The sequence below is a fragment of the Sorex fumeus genome, unplaced genomic scaffold (assembly GCF_029834395.1).
Source record: "Sorex fumeus unplaced genomic scaffold, SorFum_2.1 ptg000045l, whole genome shotgun sequence".
Taxonomy (NCBI): Eukaryota; Metazoa; Chordata; class Mammalia; order Eulipotyphla; family Soricidae; genus Sorex; species Sorex fumeus.
The window spans coordinates 4,640,648-4,660,355 of record NW_026606102.1 but is presented as its reverse complement, the minus strand read 5'-3'; the positions used below and the strand labels follow the sequence as shown (position 1 = coordinate 4,660,355).

At 44.0% G+C, this 19,708-nt stretch overlaps 1 protein-coding gene across 2 annotated transcripts in view; it reads left to right on the top strand.

Moving 5' to 3' along the window:
- ATG4C (autophagy related 4C cysteine peptidase) overlaps window positions 1–19,708 on the top strand; it is a 69,360-nt gene that overhangs the window by 8,372 nt on the left and 41,280 nt on the right. For both annotated transcript variants that reach the window (XM_056122232.1, XM_056122233.1), the window contains exons 2-4: window positions 12,147–12,288; window positions 14,809–14,892; window positions 17,881–18,114. In XM_056122232.1, the coding sequence (XP_055978207.1) occupies window positions 12,213–12,288; window positions 14,809–14,892; window positions 17,881–18,114 (394 nt within the window). In that variant the 5' untranslated portion in view covers window positions 12,147–12,212. The remainder of the gene's footprint in view (window positions 1–12,146; window positions 12,289–14,808; window positions 14,893–17,880; window positions 18,115–19,708) is intronic.

The window sequence follows — 19,708 nt, the reverse complement described above, 5'->3', positions numbered from 1 at the left end:
CATCTTCTCTTGGCGAGTATTTGTGTCTTTTTTTTCTACAGGGAGAATCTGATTGTTGCCATATCAGTGTATCTACTCATTCAATCTAGCCTACAATACAAATAATTTTGGAATTACTATGCTGATACTCCTTTTCCAATGACGGGTCTACCAAGTAGACCAAGTAGAGATTTTGTTGCCATCTTACGGCTTCAGAGTAGATTCCGTTAAAAATGTATAGTGAAAGCAGGTTAGTGTTCAAAATTACTTGAATTGTTTTGTGTGTGTAATTATGTCATCTTTTCAAAATATAAAGACTAAACCACTGATCATTTTTCTGTAAAACCAGTAATCTGTCAAACTGCTAGATATAATAATTTGAAAATGATCATAATTTATAGTTGGTGGAACTTGAGGACAGTTGTATATCAGAATGGAAATGTGCAGTTTATAAATCTTTGTAAGGCTTTCAAATTGTAGCTCTCTTTCCCAAAATGGTATAGTATTATCTAAAATTAGAAGCAGTGAGAAAAATAATATGAAGCAATTATGTTTGCAAAAACAATCGTGTTTGTGGACGTTTTAGACAATGCGCTTCTTTGGGTCCTTGGTACAATTCCAGCATTAATGATTAACAATAGACTTAATTGTTAGAGTATTTTAACTCATTCCTAATAAAAAACGGTAGTGTTCCCGCCCCCTTATTTATATCTAGAGTAGAAAAATTTGTGATTAATGTTATTTGTATGTCTTTGTTCTCTATATTTGAAGAATGTCATCTGTGACTCTGTGTTACTATGAGTGTGTGTGTGTGTGTGTGTGTGTGTAAGAGAGAGAGAGAGAGAGAGAGAGAGAGAGAGAGAATATTTTTATTGGGAAAGGGGAAATTGTTATTTGGGTGGGGAGACTTCCCTAGTAATGCTTGGTTGTACTCACTTTGTAATACTAGGTCTACCAGCAGGGGCCTGAAGGGAGACCACCAGGCTACGGCAGTGGTGTTTGGGGGCTGCTAGGGTTACACTTGGCTGTGTCTGGGAGTCTGTGTGGGGCAGGGCATCAAATTCATTTTATTTTATTTTTTGCTTTTTGGGTCACACCCGGCGATGCACAGGGTTTACTCCTGGCTCTGCACTCAGGAATCAACCCTGGCGGTGCTCAGGGGACCATATGGGATGCTGGGAATCAAACCTGGGTTGGCCGCGTGCAAGGCAAATGCCCTACCTGCTGTGCTATTGCTCCAGCCCCAGGGCATCAAATTCAGGATCTCATAAACACCAGGCATGCCCCCATCTTAGCCTTTGAGCTATCTCCCTGACCCAGAAAATATTTCTTAATACTTGTAACAGTGTGTGTTTGTGTTGTAATCACCAGGCTTAGTTTTGTCTCGCTTTGTTATAATCGCCTTGTTTATTAAAATGTAAGATTAATGAGGACAGGAATTGGGTTTCATGGCTCATTGTATCTCCCTCCCCTCTCGCCTGGCAGAAGTAACAACTCACATACTTGGTGAATGAGTAAATGTGATGTTTATTATTTGAACGACATATAATTACTAGTCATAATAGCATGGATGCTTCTTTGTTTTTGGGCAAATGTAATTAATAGAAAGAGGCTCAAGAAAGATCTTATTTACAAAATTGATAAAGTTTTACGTTTGCTTGATATGAATTTCAAAGTCATGGTCTCAAACGGAATTCTCCATCTTTTTCTTTTCTTGGGCCATACCAGGCAGTGCTTAGGACTTACTCCTGGTTCCGTACTCAGGTACTCTAGGGATGGTCTGAGCTTCCAGGGATTGACCCTAGGTGGACTACAGGCCAGGCAAGCGCTTGGCCCGCTCTCCTGCCTCTCCAGCCCTGGAAATTTCCCTCTTCTCCTCAGCCCGATTCTTTTAGTTCTCCCATTTCTGTTGAGTGGCATTATTATCATCCTAGAAGCCAAATCTGAAATATGAGTCTGCATATGTCACTTTGTACTTTTTTTCTTCTTTTTTCCTTTTCACTCTTTGGGCCACACCTGGCAATGCTCAGGCTTACTCTTGATTCTGCACTCAGGAATCACTCCTGGCGGTGCTTAGGGGACCCTATGGGAGCTCCGGCTTGATCGTGGGTCAGCTGCATGCAAGGCAAGTGCCCTACCTGCCAGAGCATCTCTCCAGCCCCTACTTTGTACATTTAGGAGGTGAAACCACATATCGTTTATTTTATGGCTTTCTTACAAAGTCGTTAAGTTGTTCTGGTGTTTTTAAGTGAAAGAATCTCATTCCGAAGACTCCTAAGAATGTTTATAATGACTGTAACGGAGGCAAAACTACCCTGTTGGCCCTGAGGATAGGTGCTGGGAGATCTCCAGGCCACCCCAGCAGGGCCCAGGGCCCTCCAGGGCCACACTTGGTGGTGCCAGGGGTCTGTCTGGGGCCAGCTCCCTGGACGGCATGGGCCGTATCAAACCAGGTGTTGTCTCTCCGATCCCGTTATTCCTCTTTTAAAAGTCAGCCTATGAATATACCTTTACTATGTTGGTATCTACCCCCATCCCTACCCCTTGAGTCTTTTTTGTCTTTTTTTCCCTACTGCCTTCTGTTTTGCCTAACCCTTAGCTCTGATCGGGTAGAGTTCAAATAGTCCTACTTGCTATTTTTTCCCTGATAAGCATACTGGGCAAACAAGCGGATAGTTTTTATTTTTACAGATTTTATTTATTTGGCCACACCCAGTGGTGCTCAGGACTTCCTTCTGACTCTGCGCTCAGGAATCAGGAATCAGGGATATTCCTGGTCAGCTTGGGGGAACATATAGGGTGCTGGGGCTTGAACCCGAGACAGCTACCCTACCCACTGGACTACTGCTCTGACCCTGTGAAAGGATCATGTTTAGACTGCAAGTTCAGTGCAAGGAGATTGGCAAGTTGAGTACAAGGGTGGAATTAGAAAAGAAACCCAAATGGATGTTTCACTCAGTGTTGAGTCTTTCACTCACATGGAGGGAACAAATTAGAAACTGAATCAGTATCTCTCAACTGGGGCCCATGTGAGACCCTCTGTAGGACCCTGGATATTCCAAGGGGGTCACAGTGGAAATCACATGGCATGATATTGGCGGGGAGCAACTGTGAGGAGGGGGAGACATAGGAAGGAAGTAAATCAGAAGGGGGCAGTGGTTGGTGCAAGGAATTAAATAAAAGGAAAACAAACTTTTAGACAGTAAGACCTATTAATGGTTACTAGAAGAGGGAGGGTAAGTGGGCAGAAAGGGGTCAGTTGTATGGTTAAGGATAGAATTGAACTTTGTTTTTTGGGGGGTGGGTCCTCCCAAGCAGGACTCGGGGGCCATGGGGACCCCTTGCAAACCAGGTTGGAGAGTTTAACGCTTGGGCCCAGAAACTCAGTGCTCAGACCCTCCCTGTCATCTAGGGGGTCACCAGCCTTTCCCTTTCCCACTCCCTCCAAGGGCTCGGAGAGCCTAGAATTTTAGTGTGAAGTAATAGAGTCAATACGCATGAAGATTTTAAAAATGATGCGTGCTAAACTTATACCCAGCTCTAATTCAATTTAAAAACGGATAACTCTGTAAACAAAAGAACTGAGTTGGCGCGAAGAAATCAGAGAGCAGAGAGGACAGGTCCACTTATTTAGAGACTTTCAAGGTCAGGCAGGGAATTGATATTTGTTGCTGAAAATGCAAGCAGGTAGAAAAGGTTGCAGGAGATGAAAAGCTTAGAGCAGACCTCACAGTTCATTTTATTTGATGGTATAGCTAAGAGCACATCAAAAATTCTAAATCAATATCTATATTTCATCACGCTGCAGAAGAGCATTTGGGAAGGATGCCCGAGCATACGCAGATCTTGGAAGGCTGCGGTGTTTTTCTCGTTGTCCTGTGGGGCTGAATAGATTCTGTAGAATCAGTGCCTAAAGTTCTGTCAGGGCTCTTACTGGGCTTTAAATCCTCAGGGGATAAAATATTCTCTCTGTTGCCAGATGGGAGAGGCTGATTACCTTCATCTGCCCTTCAAGGACATTGATTTGAGTACCCTTTACATTTATCAGTTTATAATTTATCGGCTGTCTTAATGTGCGATTATGGTAAGAAAAAGTGACTCTAAAAATGACATCTGGGTCTCAATCAGTGATTTTCGTATGAGGCTGTGGTTCTGCTTTCCAAAAGAACTCTGCTTTGTTTTCACTCTGCTTTTTCAGATAATTAGCAGTAAAGTTTAGGAGTAAACCTCTCTCGGGTACTTTTTCTCTATGTTGACAGAAATGGTCCTTAATACTGCGATACCCTTTGGGGGGTTGGGCTGGGCTGCATCCCACAGTGCTCAGGGCTTACTCCTGCGGGAGCTGTATGGGGTGTCAGGGATCACACTGGCAAGTGGCTTAACTTCTGTGAGAGTAGTACGGCCCTTATAATAATAGCAGTGAATAGTAACAGTGCAAGTGTTAGAGAGTAAGGTTTGTAGTGTGCGTTCTGTTTTTATGTTTTCAGTCATAAGTGTTTCAATACCCATCCCAGCACCAGTATTCCCAGTTCCCCTCCCAACCCCCCCAGTTCTCCCCGCCCCCAGCCAGCCTCTATGGCAGGCACTTTTCTTCTCTCTCTTTCTCTCCCCCCGCCCCTTTAATGTAGTATACATCAGTAAGAAAAGTCTATTGGAAAATGGCATTACTTGTTTAAAGTCTTAAGAAACAAGAATTTTTGCTTATCCGTTTGATCCTGGGACAGTTCCAAACAGGAGTGGGAGGTGGTTTTCCTTGGTCTGTCTCACAGACTAAAGAAATCATAATAGGTTGAACAGGCACACATACTAATTTTTTTACTTCTTTTCAAATCCCTGTATGCTTATTTAAATAAGAAATCAAAATGTTTTACCAATTGCTGGGGATGCTCTCCCAGTCAGTTAATGCGTCCCCAGGTACACTGGAGAGACACCGAGAAAAGGAAACTCCCGAGTGGTACCCAATAGCTGGAAACAGGGCCCTACCTTAGCATTGTTCTCTTTCTTACAGACCGTGCTGCGAATTTTGTACTAAAGCATCTTCTCTGTAGATTTCTTACTGTGCACTTAGCGTTGTTTCATTCAAAATTAACATGGCCGAGGCACATCTGTGATCTTACTTGCCCAATTTTTCACTTGAACAATGTACTTCTGAGTCATTTGTTAGGATTCTAAATGAGGCTCAGTGTAAGTGATCAAAATAAAGAAAAGCGAAGAAAGGAAAACATGACAGTTCGTCTCAGATACTTCCTTTTTCTTCTTTCGGCTTTCGAGCCACACCCAGAATGGGCGCTGCTCCCAGCTCAGTGCTCATGGGTCGCTCCCGGGGGTGCTTGGGGGACCGCATGGACCCTGGTATATGGAACTTGTGTCCAGTCAGTCAAGCTGCCTCTCTGGCCCCCACCTCTGTGCTCTGGCTGCTTTGCTTTCCACACCGTGGGTTTCTAGATTTGGTTTTATGCATGTGTCTGTATGTTGGGGCACATATATCCACATACATCATGCGCTTTTATATATATTCAGTCTCATCTCTTTCCCCCCCACACTGTGTTTTGAGTATCTTAATATTTTAGAAACTAAGTGATAAGCTTAGTATTTGGAGCAGTGTTTGGTTAGGCTTAGTATTTAGAGCAGTGGTAGGGTCACAGCAGAATTGGGTGGTAGTTCTGTGGATCTCCTTGTGACTTGTGTTCCCCTAACACATATGAGTCCTTCCCCCTCTCAGCGTCCTGCTCTCAAGGGGATATTTGTTGTCTGCTCGAGACCAGCTATTGATGCATCGACATTGAAACATGATTATCGCCTCAGAGTCATACTTTCCGGTGGGGTTTATGCTTGGGGGTTTACATTCTGTGATTTCAGATAAATGTTTGACATATGCTCACCATTCCAATGGCGGGTAGACTTATTTCTTTGCCCTAAAAAACCTCTGTCTTCTGCCTACTCATTCCTTATGCTTCCACCCCCAACCGTCGGCAACTGCTGCTCTCTTTCCTGTCTCCATAATTTTGCCTTTCCCAGAATGTCAGACCATCAGAGCCACGCAGGATGTCGTCTTTTCAGATTGGCTTCTTCCATCCAGTATTATATATTTTGTTTTCTTCTTCCTTTTCCTGGAAAATAGTTCATTTTCTTTCTTTTTTCCCCTCTCTCCCTTAGTGCTGAATAATACTCTGTTGTCTGCATGTCCCACAGTTTATTTATCTGCTCACCTCCTAGAGGACATCTTAGTTGCTTCCAAGGTCTGGCCATTAATCAAAAGCCTTCTGGAAACACCTTCGTGCAAATTTTTGGTGTGGCTATAAAATTTCAGTTCCTTCGGATACATTCCAAGAAGTGTAATTGCTAGCTTGCCAGGAGAGAATATGCAGTGGTTTTGTAGAGACTCTTAAGCCGTCTTCCAAAGTTGCAATACCCGAGAGGGAAAGAGTGATTCTTGCTCCTTAGCCTCCTCATGTCTGGGGGGTCGTCAGTGGATTTCGACCATTCCGGTTGGCGAGTCGTGTTTCTCTTAATGTTCTTACGTGGTTTTCCTGCGTGGACTTGGATTCATCTGCTTACTTGTCACACACATAGCTTCACTGATGAGGTGAAGGTCTTAAGGTGTTCAGCCCGTTTTATTTTTTAAAAATGTATTTAAATCGAATCACAGTGAGATACACAGTTACATAGTTGGTCATGATACGGTTTCAGTCATATAATGCTCCAACATCAGTCCTGTCTCTCTCTTTCTCTCTCTTTCCCCCTCTCTCTCTATCTCTATGTGTCTCTGTGTCTGTCTGTCTGTCTGTCTGTCTCTACCTCTCTCCCTGTCTCTCCTTTTGGGCATTATGGTTTTTAGGAGTTGTGTTTATCACATGTGTCTTTGAAAAAATGATTTCCCCCAATCTCTGACATTTCTGTACTTGACATTTTCTTTCATAGAGCAGAAAATTTTGAATTTTAATAAAGAACATTTAATTTCACAGTTATTTCTCTGGGGATTATGCCTTTGGAATTCCAGTTAAAAGCCATGACCTTATTCAAGGTCATTTGTTTTATGTCATCGTGCTAGGGGCCAGAGTGGAGTGGTGCCAGGGATTGAAATCAGGCCCATGCACGATGTGTGTTCTGCCCATGAGGCTCTATTCCTGGCCCTCTAACTTTGCTATTCAATATTAGTCCTGTTTTCTGGACCTTTTGTTTTTTTTTTTATATAAATTTTAGAACTAATTTGTTTATGTACATAAAAAATACAAAAATGCGATTGAGATTGCATTATATCTATAGATCAAGTTGATAAGAACTGACACCTTGGCAGAACTGAATCTTCCTGTGAGTGAACATAGGACGTCTTTCGACTGCTCAGTTCTTTTTTGTTACCTTTCATTAGGGTTTTGTAATTTTCTTTATGTTGATTTTGTACATGTTTTGTTAGATTCATATATAGGTATTTCAAGGTTTTGGGAGTACTCTTACAAATGCTTATGTGTTTCAAATGAAATTAAAAATCAGTAATTGTTCACTGTGGACATGCAGGGAAGTGATTGTTTTCTCCATTAATCTGTATGCTAGAAACTTCATCAGTTATTATTTCCAGGAGTTTGTGAATTTCTTTTTTGGCCACTGAGCATTGCTTGGAGGCCTCCCCACCAAAAAATAATTTCCAGTCACATGTTACTGCTCCTTCAAATTACGCCACATACTAGTTCATACTAGTTTTTTTTTTTCCCTCAGGCCTGTGTTAAAACACTTATGAACTACTCTTCCTTTAAAAATGTTCTTGGTGGCCATGCCCTGCTGTATTCAGAGTTTGCCCCTGACTCCGCTCAGGGGTCACTCCTGGCAGTACATCGGCACCCTACGTGGTTCCAGCAATTGAACCAGGATTGGCTGCATGAAAGACAAGACCCTGCTGCTCCCTCTCCGGCCCTTAATCCTTTAGAAAATTTAATTTTGATCGAGGAAGCATGGGATTACAGGAGTATAAATGTTTATGACCTTTATGGGTGCAGTGTTTACACTCCACACCCACTGCCCAAGTGACAGAATCCTCGGTCCACTGACTGCCATGGTCCACTGACCGCGTCTAGACTCCCCAGTCCTGGTCACCTTGGGACTGTGGCCAGCCCAGTGATTCATGTTCGCTGGACGGGCCGCTTCCTTCTGTTTGTTCGTCTACCACATGGGAGTGACATCAGCTCTCTGCTTTCTTTCTCCTCCTCTCTCATTTCACTTAGCACGACTCGCCTCAGTTCCACCCACATTGTAGAAAAAGGCAGGATTTCATCTTTGTTGTTGTTGTGGGACGCACCTGACAATCTTTGGGTTATTCTCAGTTCAGTACCCAGGAGCACAGGTGGTGCCAGGGCTGAATGGGGGTTGTCTTTCCTGCCCAGCAGATATGTTCTACTAGCGGAGGAGTTGTCCTCTGAGTCTGTACAGAACAGCTCTGTTACTTGGATTGTTTCCAGATTTTGGCTCTTGTAAATAGTTCCGAATTGGATGTAGGTATACAAGTAGCATTTTGTTTTTTATTTTTGGGTCACACCCGGCCATGAGCCTAGGGGTTACTCCTGGCTCTACACTCAGGAATTACCCCTGGCAGTACTCAGGGGATCATATGGGATGCTGGGAATCGAACCCGGGTCGGCTGCGTGCAAGGCAAATGCCCTACCTACTGTGCTATCGCTCCAGCCCCACAAGTAGGATTTTTAAAAAAAAATTTTATTAGTGAGACGTCATGAGGTACAGTTGTAGACTTACAAATTTTTGTGCTTGGGTTTCAGTTATACAATGATCAAATACCCATCACAAGTGGCATTTTGAATTAGTGTTTTTGTGTTCTTGGATAGATGCTCAGGAATGGAATAGCTGATCACAGAGTGATGACACTTATTTATTTATCGAATTATACTCCTACCATTTCTCCATTTGCCCAAGGACCACTCTTTTTTTTTTTTATTGAATCACTGTGGGAAAGGTTACAAAGCTTTCAGGTTTAGGTCTCAGTCATGCAAATATCAAACACATTTCCCTTTACCAATACTTATTTTTTACCATGAAGAACCCCAATAAAATCCCACCCCCCACCCCTCCCCGTCCCTGTGAGGCAGATGAATTCTAGTTAGCACTCTATCTGCTTTGATTAGATTCATTGTTTCAATAAAAGATTCACCACTATTATTTAGAGTTTACCCCCCCCCCCCCAATCAGACATGCTGAAAAAGCATTGTGAAGTGATTTGCTTTCTACAGCTGGGTTCAAGAATTAAATGTTGGTTTTGGATTTCTGCTATTTTACTTATTGACCCTGGAAGTATTTCTACTGAAAGTCAGATAGTTAAGAAATTGGTTTCTGTGTTCTGGAGTCGTGGCCGTGCTGGAGAGCCGCTCGTGGGGGGCAACTGGTGGCCTCGGTAGGGCGTGAAGGGCGGACCGAAACGCCCCCCTTCCCATGAGGTTTTAGTCGCCCCCACACTCCCGGCTCATACCTGCTGTCCACAAGGCTCCCATATGGCCGCCATCTTTCTTTCCAGAGAGGAGAGGGCGAATGGGGCAACACCCTTTCCCCTCCGGCAGACTTGATGGCCTGGATCAATGCATAGTCCGTTCACTTTTCTGCTCCAAGCTGCTGGGTTCTGCATTAAGTCCTTGTGCTTCTGGGGCCGTGGCTGTGCTGGAGAGCCGCTCGTGGGGGGCAACTGGTGACCTCGGTAGGGCGTGAAGGACGGACCGGAATGCCCCCCGACCCATGAGGTTTTAGTCACCCCCACACCCCCGGCTCATACCTGCTGTCCACAAGGCTCCCATGTGGCCGCCATCTTTCTTTCCAGAGGGAGGAGGGCGGAAGGGAGCAACACCCTTTCCCCTCTGGGCAGACATGATTGCCTGGATTAATGCATAGTCCTTTCACTTTTCTGCTCCAAGCTGCTGGGTTCTGCATTAAGTCCTTGTGCTTCTGGGGCTGTGGCCGTGCTGGAGAGCTGCTCGTGGGGGCCAAGGACCACTCTTGAGTGATACCCAGCAGGCCACAAGGGCCGGTGTTCCAGGGCTGGGGCCTGGCTCAGTGATGCGGGGAAGCTGGCATGTTGGGGGTCAGGCTCAGCTCCCTGGATGCTGTGGGGTTCGAAATCAGCCTCGCACATGCTAGGCATGTATTCCTCTACCTCGAGGCCACATGCCTGCCTGGCTCCTTTCATGTATCTTTTCTATTATAAAGAGAAAGTCATTCTACTTTTAAAAAAAAAGTATTTATTTCTCTTTCTTTCCACGCCTCCCCCTTCCAAATTTTTGTTGTCTTCACTTTGGCCAGAGTTTACATGCCCTGAAGCTCAGAGCTCACAGCTGGGGCTTGCATGAAGCCATTCGATTTCTTTTATTTAAAATTTTTTTAATCGAATCACTGTGAGCTATAGCCACAAAGCTTTCATCTTTGAATTTCTATCATACAATGACTCCCATCCCTCCAACAGTGCACATTTTCCACCATTAGTGTCCGCAGTATCAACCCCCAACCTATCCCTCCCCCTGCCTCTCTGACAGACAATTTCTCCCATACTCTCCCTCTACTTTGGGGTGCATTATGGTTTGCAATATAGATATTGAGAGGCTATCACATTTGGTCCTTTATCTAATTTCAGCACACATCTCCCATCCTGAACAATCCCTCCAACCATCGTTGACTTAGTGGTCCCTTCTCTATCCCAGCTGCCTTCTCCCCCCAGCTCATGAGGCAGGCTTCCAACCATGGAGCAATCTTCTTGGCCCTTGTCTCTACTATCCTTGGATGTCAGTCTTGTATTCACGGTCACGGTCACGGTCCTCCCGTTGTTCATCGATTTGCTCGAGCGGGCCCAGTAACATCTCCATCATGAGACTTGTTGTTACTGTGTTTGGCATATCGAATACGTCACGGGGAGCTTGCCAGGCTCTGCCGTGTGGGTGAGATACTCTCGGTAGCTTGCCGGGCTCTCCGAGAGGGGCGGAGGAATCGAACTCGGGTTGGCCATGTTGGCTGCTTGTAAGGCAAATGCCCTACCACTGTGCTATCTTGTATTATGTTATTTTATATCTCGAGGGTGCAAAAAAGCACAGTAGAAATGACATCTGCACCTGTATGCTCATTGCAGCACTTTTCACAATAGCCAGAATCGGAAAACAACCTGAGTGCCTGAGAACAGACGACTGGTTAAAGAAACTTTGGTACATCCACACAATGGAATACTATGCAGATGTTAGGAAAGATGAAGGCATGCAATTTTCTTATAAGTGGATGGTCATGCTAAGTGAAATGAGTCAGAAAGAGAGGGACAGACTGAATGACTGCTCTCATTTGTGGAATATAAAATGCCATTCTCTTTCTTAGTAAGGTGCTGTGGCCTTGGGCCTGAGCATGTGACTCAGTGGGGGCATGCCTGCCAAGGAGCCCGGGGAAGGGGGCTAGTCATACCTGTCTCTGCACAAATTTGTGGTTTCCAGCATACTGTGAGCAACTGTTGCAGTCCCAGAGCCAGAAATGTGTGTGTGTGTGTGTGTGTGTGTGTGTGTGTGTGAGAGAGAGAGAGAGAGAGAGAGAGAGAGAGAGAGAGACCCCCCAGTTCGTGTTACAACCCTTGTGCTGGAACACCCCAACCAAGGGTGGTCCCTGGTGAGGGAGCAGCGGAGTTAATGGGTGAATGGTTAGGAGGGCACCCGCTGAAATGCCTCAGGTTAGAAAGTGAAACAGTGAGAGGGAAAGAGAGGAAACCAGGAGACTGTATCTGAAAGAAGAGCAATAGAAGTGGAGGCCTCCGTTCTGGAGAGTTATCATTTTTCATAAGTGTTCAAATCACCTTCCCTAATTACAAATAAATCTTGATGGTCTCGTTTCCACCAAAGCTGAATGGTGTTACTAAGCTGATTTATTTATTGTGCTTAATTGTGAGTGCTGGGCTGGGGAGGGGGCACGGGGGGGGGGGGGGAAGATGATTGGTGTTAATTTTATTGTAGATCTAATATTCAATGTTTTTGTAATTAAAATCTTTATAGACTGTATAATATTCTGATCTGTAAGATGAGACGTTGGTTAGCATTTTTCCAGTTCACTTTTAATCACTTAATAAGTAAGCTTAGCAAGTAGGGCAGCATATGGAATATATTTGTTACTGTTTTTTTCTCTTTCTTTGGTTCTTTCTTCTATAAAAAAAAAAGTCAGCACAAAGATTAAACTTGACAGAAGAATGCAATCGAGTGATGGCTTGCTTTTAGAATTTGAATATGGAGGCCACAGGAACAGATGAAGTTGACAAGCTAAAAACTAAATTTATATCTGCTTGGAACAACATGAAATATAGTAAGTACCATGACTTAAGCTTGTAGAAGCTCTCGGAAATAATCGAAGATGTGTATCATCTACAAAATCTTAACCTAACTTTCTTAATTTGAGGGTCTCTCAAGCAGTGCTCAGAAGGTCTGGGAAGCCCTCCTGACAGCTCTCCCCCCCCGCACCCCCCATGGTGCAGGGGTGTGGGGTGCAAGGTGGGGATGGGGCTGGTGGGCAGGGGAACTTCATCTTGCAAGACCCAGGGCTAACTCCTTGCTCTGTGCTTGGGTCCCTCCTGATGCAACTTGGGGATTCGTGCTGTGCCATCCTGGCTGTGTGCAGGGCAAGTGCCCTAACGAGCTATACTGTCTTTCTGGCTCCTCCTGGCAGTTCATGGCCAAGTGGGCCAGGGTGGAAGGGGCAACCCTGAGGTCACCGTGCTGCTGGGCCCTTGTGCTTGGATTTCCAGGCCACCCCATGGTTCCCTGGGGGCTCTGGGTCATACCTGATCGTGCTCTGGAGCCTCTAGGACTTTGCCTGGTGATGCCCGGGGGACCCCGTGGAACTGTGTCTGTGTGCAGAAGTGACCCCTGGTGGTGCCCAGAGGTCCTTATGTGGTGCCCAGGATGAACTGGGCTCAGCTGCATTTGAAAGGGCACGTGCCTTTCCCGCTATACTCTCTAGCATTTTACCTGCTTTTCTTAGATTGAAATAGTTTTCACTTAGAGACCATGCCATTTAATTTGTCTTTGTCCTTGCTACTATAGATTGACATTTGGATGTCAAAAGGGAGCAAGGGGCTAGAGAGGTAGTCCAGGGTGAAGGCACTTGCCTTGCAAGCAGCTGATACGGGTTTGATCCCCAGCACCAAATAATCCACCGAAAACAGAATTGAGGGTAGCCCTCAAGCACCGCTGGCTATGGCTCCAAATTCCCTTTCCCCAGTTAATTCATTAAAAATATTTAAAGGGGGGTGGAGGGATGGGTATTCAAAATAAATAAATTAAAAAAAATTAAGATTGTATAGGTCAAATTTTAAATGAATCTTTAACATTAAGCATCTGAATTCAGGAAAATAAATATAAATTACAGAAAATCTTATAAATTACAGAAAGTCGTATAAAATATTTAAATATTTAATATTTAAAAAATTTTTAAAGAATCGAGAGACAGAATCAATATATATCCTTGAATATGAAGAATTCTGATTAATATTTTCTTTCTAATACATAGAAGAGGAACTTCCTCATCATTTATCTTCTGTTTTTCTTTCTTTTTGAGTCACACTCAGCGATACACAGGGGTTACTCCTGGCTCTGCACTCAGGAATTACTCCTGGTCATGCTCGGGGGACCATATGGGATGCTGGGAATTGAACCCGGGTCAGCCGAGTGCAAGGCAAACGGCCTATCCGCTGTACTATCACTCCAGCCCTCTCTTCTTCTCCTGGCTCTTACCTATGTATGCCCCAGTGTGTGTGAATTGATGCACTGTGTCTTTGGGTAACCTCTATTTTCCCCTATCTGCACCATAGCGCTCTGATTCAGCATCAGCAAACCTGGCCAAGAGTAGGGATACGTTTCCTCCAGGGCTTTTATTAAAGGTGAAATGAAAACTGACCAAGCAGAACTAAGTAATTAAATGAGAAAGAAAGTCCATTCTGTAATGATTTGGTGTATTAGCCTGTTTCAGTCCTGTTGCGCCTATGTAAAAGAGAAAAAGTGGCTCTGAAACGTCCTCATCTCTGTCCTGGCCTCCTGGAGCACTGGAGGAAGACAAACTCTTGCGAGGCCTTGCGGGATCTGCACCAGAAATAGAGCAGGGGGAGAAAACGGGCACTGCAAGTGGAGCTTGAGCTCAAAAGCACCATACGTCCCTACTCGTGAAATGTGTTGCTGAGTAACCGGACTCCGTTTTCTTAGGGCCCAGGGATCTGGAGAGAGGCTTTCCTGAGGCTGAGCTGCTCCAGAGGGAGGTTCTCCAGAGGGCTGCTTTCTTTGCAATTGCCAGTGGTTTTTACTAAACCTTTCCCCTCTCATCTTTGAAAAAGGGACGGACTTAAGTTTCCATGTTTCACGTTATCTGAAAGTACAAGAAATGACTTTGGTCATTCAGGCTGTAGTCTAGATGTTTTGCTCACTTGTATTTACTGGCTCCTTCAGGGTCAGGGGAATGAGACCCATTGTATTTACTGGTTTTGGCATATCGAATACGCCACGGGTAGCTTGCCAGGCTCTGCCGTGTGGACGGGATACTCTCGGTAGCTTGCCAGGCTCTCTGAAAGGAATAGAGGCTTTTGGGGTGGCCTGTAATTGCCCTTGTAGGTATTCCCATGTTCAAACCATATTTGAACCCCATCAAATACGGTGCGGCAATCCTGGAAGATGGGTATTAAGTGTCTTATGATGTGTTGCGGTCCAGAAAGCATCCTGGAGATGTTTTGCTACTTTGCAAAAATTGTACCTTCACAGTTGATAATAGATGATTTGCTAGACTTTTAGTTTGAAATCCTTTCGCTTTAAACTATTTCTTCCTTTTGCTTTTGTTTAGGTTGGGTGTTGAAAACAAAGACATATTTTAGTAGAAACTCCCCTGTTTTATTGCTTGGAAAATGTTACCATTTTAAATATGAAGGTAAGTTCCATATTTGTAATTCCTTCCAAAATCTTGTAGTAATTTTTTTGACTGTTTTCATGATTTTATTTTCAGATATATTTACGTCTATTCTCTTTTGCTTCCAATATTTTTATTGGGTAAGAATGCAGTATACATTTATCACAATTTTAATTCTGTGTTTCGGTGATATTCAATTCTATGATATTTAATTCTGTGTTTCAGTGATATTAAATAGTCATAAAGTTGTCCAACCACTATCACATATTGTCTCCAGAACTTCCTGTCTTGTAAGTTCAGAAGCTCTGAATCTGATAAACAGTCATTCCACACTCCTCTCTTCCCCTGCGACCACCTTTGTACGTTTTTATGCTTCTCTTTTGGGATATTCCTTTTCAACAACTGCATTTTATATGACATATAAAATAAGACCTCACTGCCCTGGGGTTCGGGCGTCTTGTGAACTCGACAATAATGGTCATGCCCATCTTTCCTGACCTCCTTTATCGACTTGGACTTCCGGTATGAGTGCTAGTGCTGTATCTGAATTGATGCTGTATCAAGCTCTCTGGCAATTGCTTTAAAATATACGAAAATAATTAAAACTTCCACCCTAATTCACTTTAAAAGGGTATATTTTCTGATTCTTATGTATGCTTTGGGGCCAGAGCTGTGCCGTAGTTGGGGCTTCTTCCAGCTCTGCACCCAGAGATCACTCCTGGTAGAGCATACTGGTAGGGGGGGGCACATCTCACCATCAATGATGATGGTGGGTCACATCATCATCCTTGACCTCTCCAATTAGTTTTATCAGTTACTGTGAGAGATATAAGGAATGAATCCCTTATTCAAGGTGAGAAATTCAGAACTGGATGTTCGACAAGCCACAGGATGAGGTGTGAATTATTTCCTCAATCTCATTTCAGACACATTCGAATATCTCTCAGGTGGAAATTTTGGACATATTTGCAGAGTGGTGTTTTATTTCCAGGCAATTTCAATTTTGTAACTAACTCCATACTCTAATGTAGACAGAAGAACAGTGGTGATACGGGCTTGACATCCGTTCTTTTTTATCGTCGTTGGAGCCACACACAGGCTGTAATTCAGTGCATTTAAACTGAATTTGTGTTGAAGTTTGCTTGATTGTAGTTTTTTTCAGACCAAGATCGAGCAGGGATAGTGCAAGAGGTATGAGGAATGATAAAAACTGCTTTAACATCAGGAGGGTATTGGGCATTGAACTTGGAACTGAGAGTTGTAGGCAGATTTATCTACTCATCCATTTACTCACCCCAACCAACATTTATTAGGAGCTACTCGTGCTGGGTGCTGCCGTGCTGTCTGCTTCCACTGTAAAGATGACAAAGTCATCAAGGGATGCTAAATCACTTCCAGCTCTTAGTGCTTTGTAAATTATTGGGCAAGAAGAGACCACAGTTTTCACAGAGAAACTGTATTAGAGATGGTCAGTCTGGAAATTGATATATGTGGATAGCAGCAATTTTTAAAAATTCATCTCAACATGGGCTGGAGCGATAGCACAGCGGTAGGGCGTTTGCCTTGCGCGCAGCCAGCCCAGCTGAGCCAGGTTCGATTCCTCCGCCCCCCACGGAGAGCCTGGCAAGCTACTGAGAGTACCTCGCCCACACGGCAAAGCCTGGCAAGCTACCCGTGGCATATTCAATATGCCAAACACAGTAACAACAAGTCTCAAAAAAAAATGGAGATGTTACTGGGCCCACTTGAGCAAATCGATGAAGAACGGGAGGACAACTCAAGCTCAAAAAACAGCTCATCTCAACATACAAGATTAAGACTGTATTTTAACAATCTTATAGTCTTGCTACTTAGCACGTCTTGTTTTATAAACTAAATATAAATATAAGAAATAGTGTGCATTTATTTGGTTTTGAGAACCAGCTTCTGTGACTACACACATTTTTAACATACTGATAAATCATGATACTTTATTTGCAAATCTCCCCCAGCACCGTGTAATCCCATCAGCGTCCAAGACCCAGAGACTATAAAACCCATCTTATTATCTAGGTCTTACTCTGGAGAACCTGGCAGGCTACCACACGGCAGAGTCTGGCAAACTCCCCGTGGCATATTCAATATACCAAAAAACAGTAATGATGATGGGTCTCATTCTCCTGACCCTGAAAGAGCCTCGAATGTGGCACTTTTTAAAATCTCAGGACTAGAACAAAGGAGTCTTTACTGTGGTCTGCTCGAGGAAATTGATGAACAACAGGATGTTATCACAACAGTGATTTTAGTGAGCACAAATATCTGTTCTGAGCAGAATGAGACAAAAAGAAAATTCCTACTATCCCTCATCTAATAGCTCATTTTATTGAGAGAATATAAAGTATCATAAGCAGTCCTATTAATGAGAATACCTCATATTTGAGTATATAAAACATTTCAGTATTAATTTTCATTTTCTTTTCTTTTTTATAATTTTTTTAAAAAATTTGAGTCTCCCCGGTGGTGGTCAGGAGGCCTGAGGACCCCTCCCAGTGCATTTCCATGCTTTGGGTATCGGGTATTGGGTAGTGCTGGGGAACTGAACTGTGGTTCATCAGTTGCATGACCTGTGCCTTAACTCTGTCCTCTCATCCAGCCCCTGTTTTCTATACTTTCTCTCCCTTCCCCTCCCACGCCCTCCCCTCCCACACCCAGTGATGCTCAGGATGTGTTCCTGGTTCTGTGTGCTTACGAGTGACCCCTGGCAGAGCTCAGGGACCATATGTGGTGCCAGAAATTTAAACCAGGTGTGACTGACTACATGCAAGGCAAGTACCTTACTTCCTGTACTATCTCTCTGGACTGGTTTTATTTTCTTAGTAGTCTGATTAGGCAGAATAAGATTTCTCTTCATTAAAACAGGAGAAAGGATTGGAAAGGTTGTGCCATACTCCATTTCTGCCGGGCCTATACTACCGTACTGACGTTTCTTTGCCTATACTGAGATTCTAGTTGATACTTTTTATTTTGTAGATGAAAATAAACTGATACCGGCAAGATCAGGCTGCACAAAAGAAGACCACGTAATAGCAGGAAACGTCGAAGAATTTCGCGAAGATTTCATCTCAAGAATATGGCTGACCTACAGGGAAGAATTTCCTCCAATAGAAGGCTCAACCTTGACAACAGACTGTGGTTGGGGCTGTACATTGAGGACTGGTCAGATGCTGTTGGCCCAGGGCCTCCTACTACACTTTCTTGGTAGAGGTAAATCCAATCTCTGTGCTTTGGGTTGTTACTCGTTTTTTAAAACACGAACTCTCTCTCAAAAAATGTGCAAAATCCTTGTAGGTTAATTTCTTGGTTCCCTGATTCCTTCTCAAATTATAATGAATCTAACACAATTGGGCTGGAGCGATAGCACAGCAGGTAAGGCGTTTGCTTTGCACGCGGCTGACATGGCCGACCCGGGTTCGATTCCTCTTCTCCTCTGGGAGAGCCCGGCAAGCTACCGAGAGTATCTCGCCCGCATGGCAAAGCCTGGCAAGCTCCCTCTGACGTATTCAATATGCCAAATACAGTAACAACAAGTCTCATAACATTGTGAAACGTTACTGGTGCCCGCTCGAGCAAATTGATGAACAGTGGGAGGACAGTGCTAACATCATTACATCCCTGTTTAGCTCGGTGAGGTATGACTTGTATGTTCATTTTCAAGATTTTCCCCTTCAACAGAACAGGCTAGAAAGACCTGTTTGGGGCAAATGGGTGTTTGCTGGCTCCTACATATGTGTGCGGCCCTGCATTCAGTCTCTGGCACTGCATGCCCCCAGCTCAGCTGTTAAAAATAATAAGAATAGGGGCCGAGAGATAGTACCGTGAATAGGGTGCTTACCTAGCATGCAGATAACCCAGGTTCGATTCCTGGTACCCCCTCTGGTCCCCTGAGCACTGCCAGGAGTGATTCCTGAGTGCAAAGCCGGGAGTAAGCCCTGAGCATCACTGGGTGTGGCCCCCAAAACAAATGAAAACATAAACAACCCCCTAAACTAAACTAAACTAAAACACCAAGATTTGTAGCATTCTTGGCTACCACCTTGGGACTTTTTGTTGTTATGTTATCTTTTTTTTTTTGCAGTTCACCTCTCTGTTCTTTTTAATCCAGTAAATCCTGGAGAAGGTAGTAGCAAACTTTGAACAGATAGTGGATGTGTTTGTGTTGAAATCTTAGTAGTTTTATTGGGCTTCTTTATTTTTTTCTACATATCAAAAATGCTTTAATTTTTGATCTCTATGGATATATAATTTGTAATTTCTATCTCTATGGATATGATTGTAATCCTAAACTGGTTAGACACTGCTCTTGCTATCCTGTTGGGCACCGGGAGTCCTCCCAAGCAGTGCTCAGGGGTTACTCTAAGTAATACTGGGCTACATGATCCAATGGTAGGGATCTTTGGTGTGGTGCTGTTCTTGCTGCTGGGTGCAGGAACCCTCATGGGCCACTGAAGCAGAGCTGGAGCCCACAGAAACAAAACTAGCAATGCCTGGAGGCCCACGTGGGGTCGCAGAACCAACCCTGCCCCCTGAACTCCTCCCTGCCATATTCTCTATGTCAGACACTCCTGCATCACCATCATCACCATCTTTATTTTTGGTTTTGGAGGGAGTGTTGTTTTGGGGCCACACCAGGCAGTCCTTGGGGGTTGTTCCTGGCTGTATGCTCGGTGGTGGTCGGGCCTCTTATGCAGTGCTGGGGATTGAACAAAGGTCTGCATGCTGTAGGGTGAGCACCTCACCCCCTGTGTTATCTCTCTGGCCTCAGTATATTCTTAGTATGCTTATCAGGATTAGTCTTTTG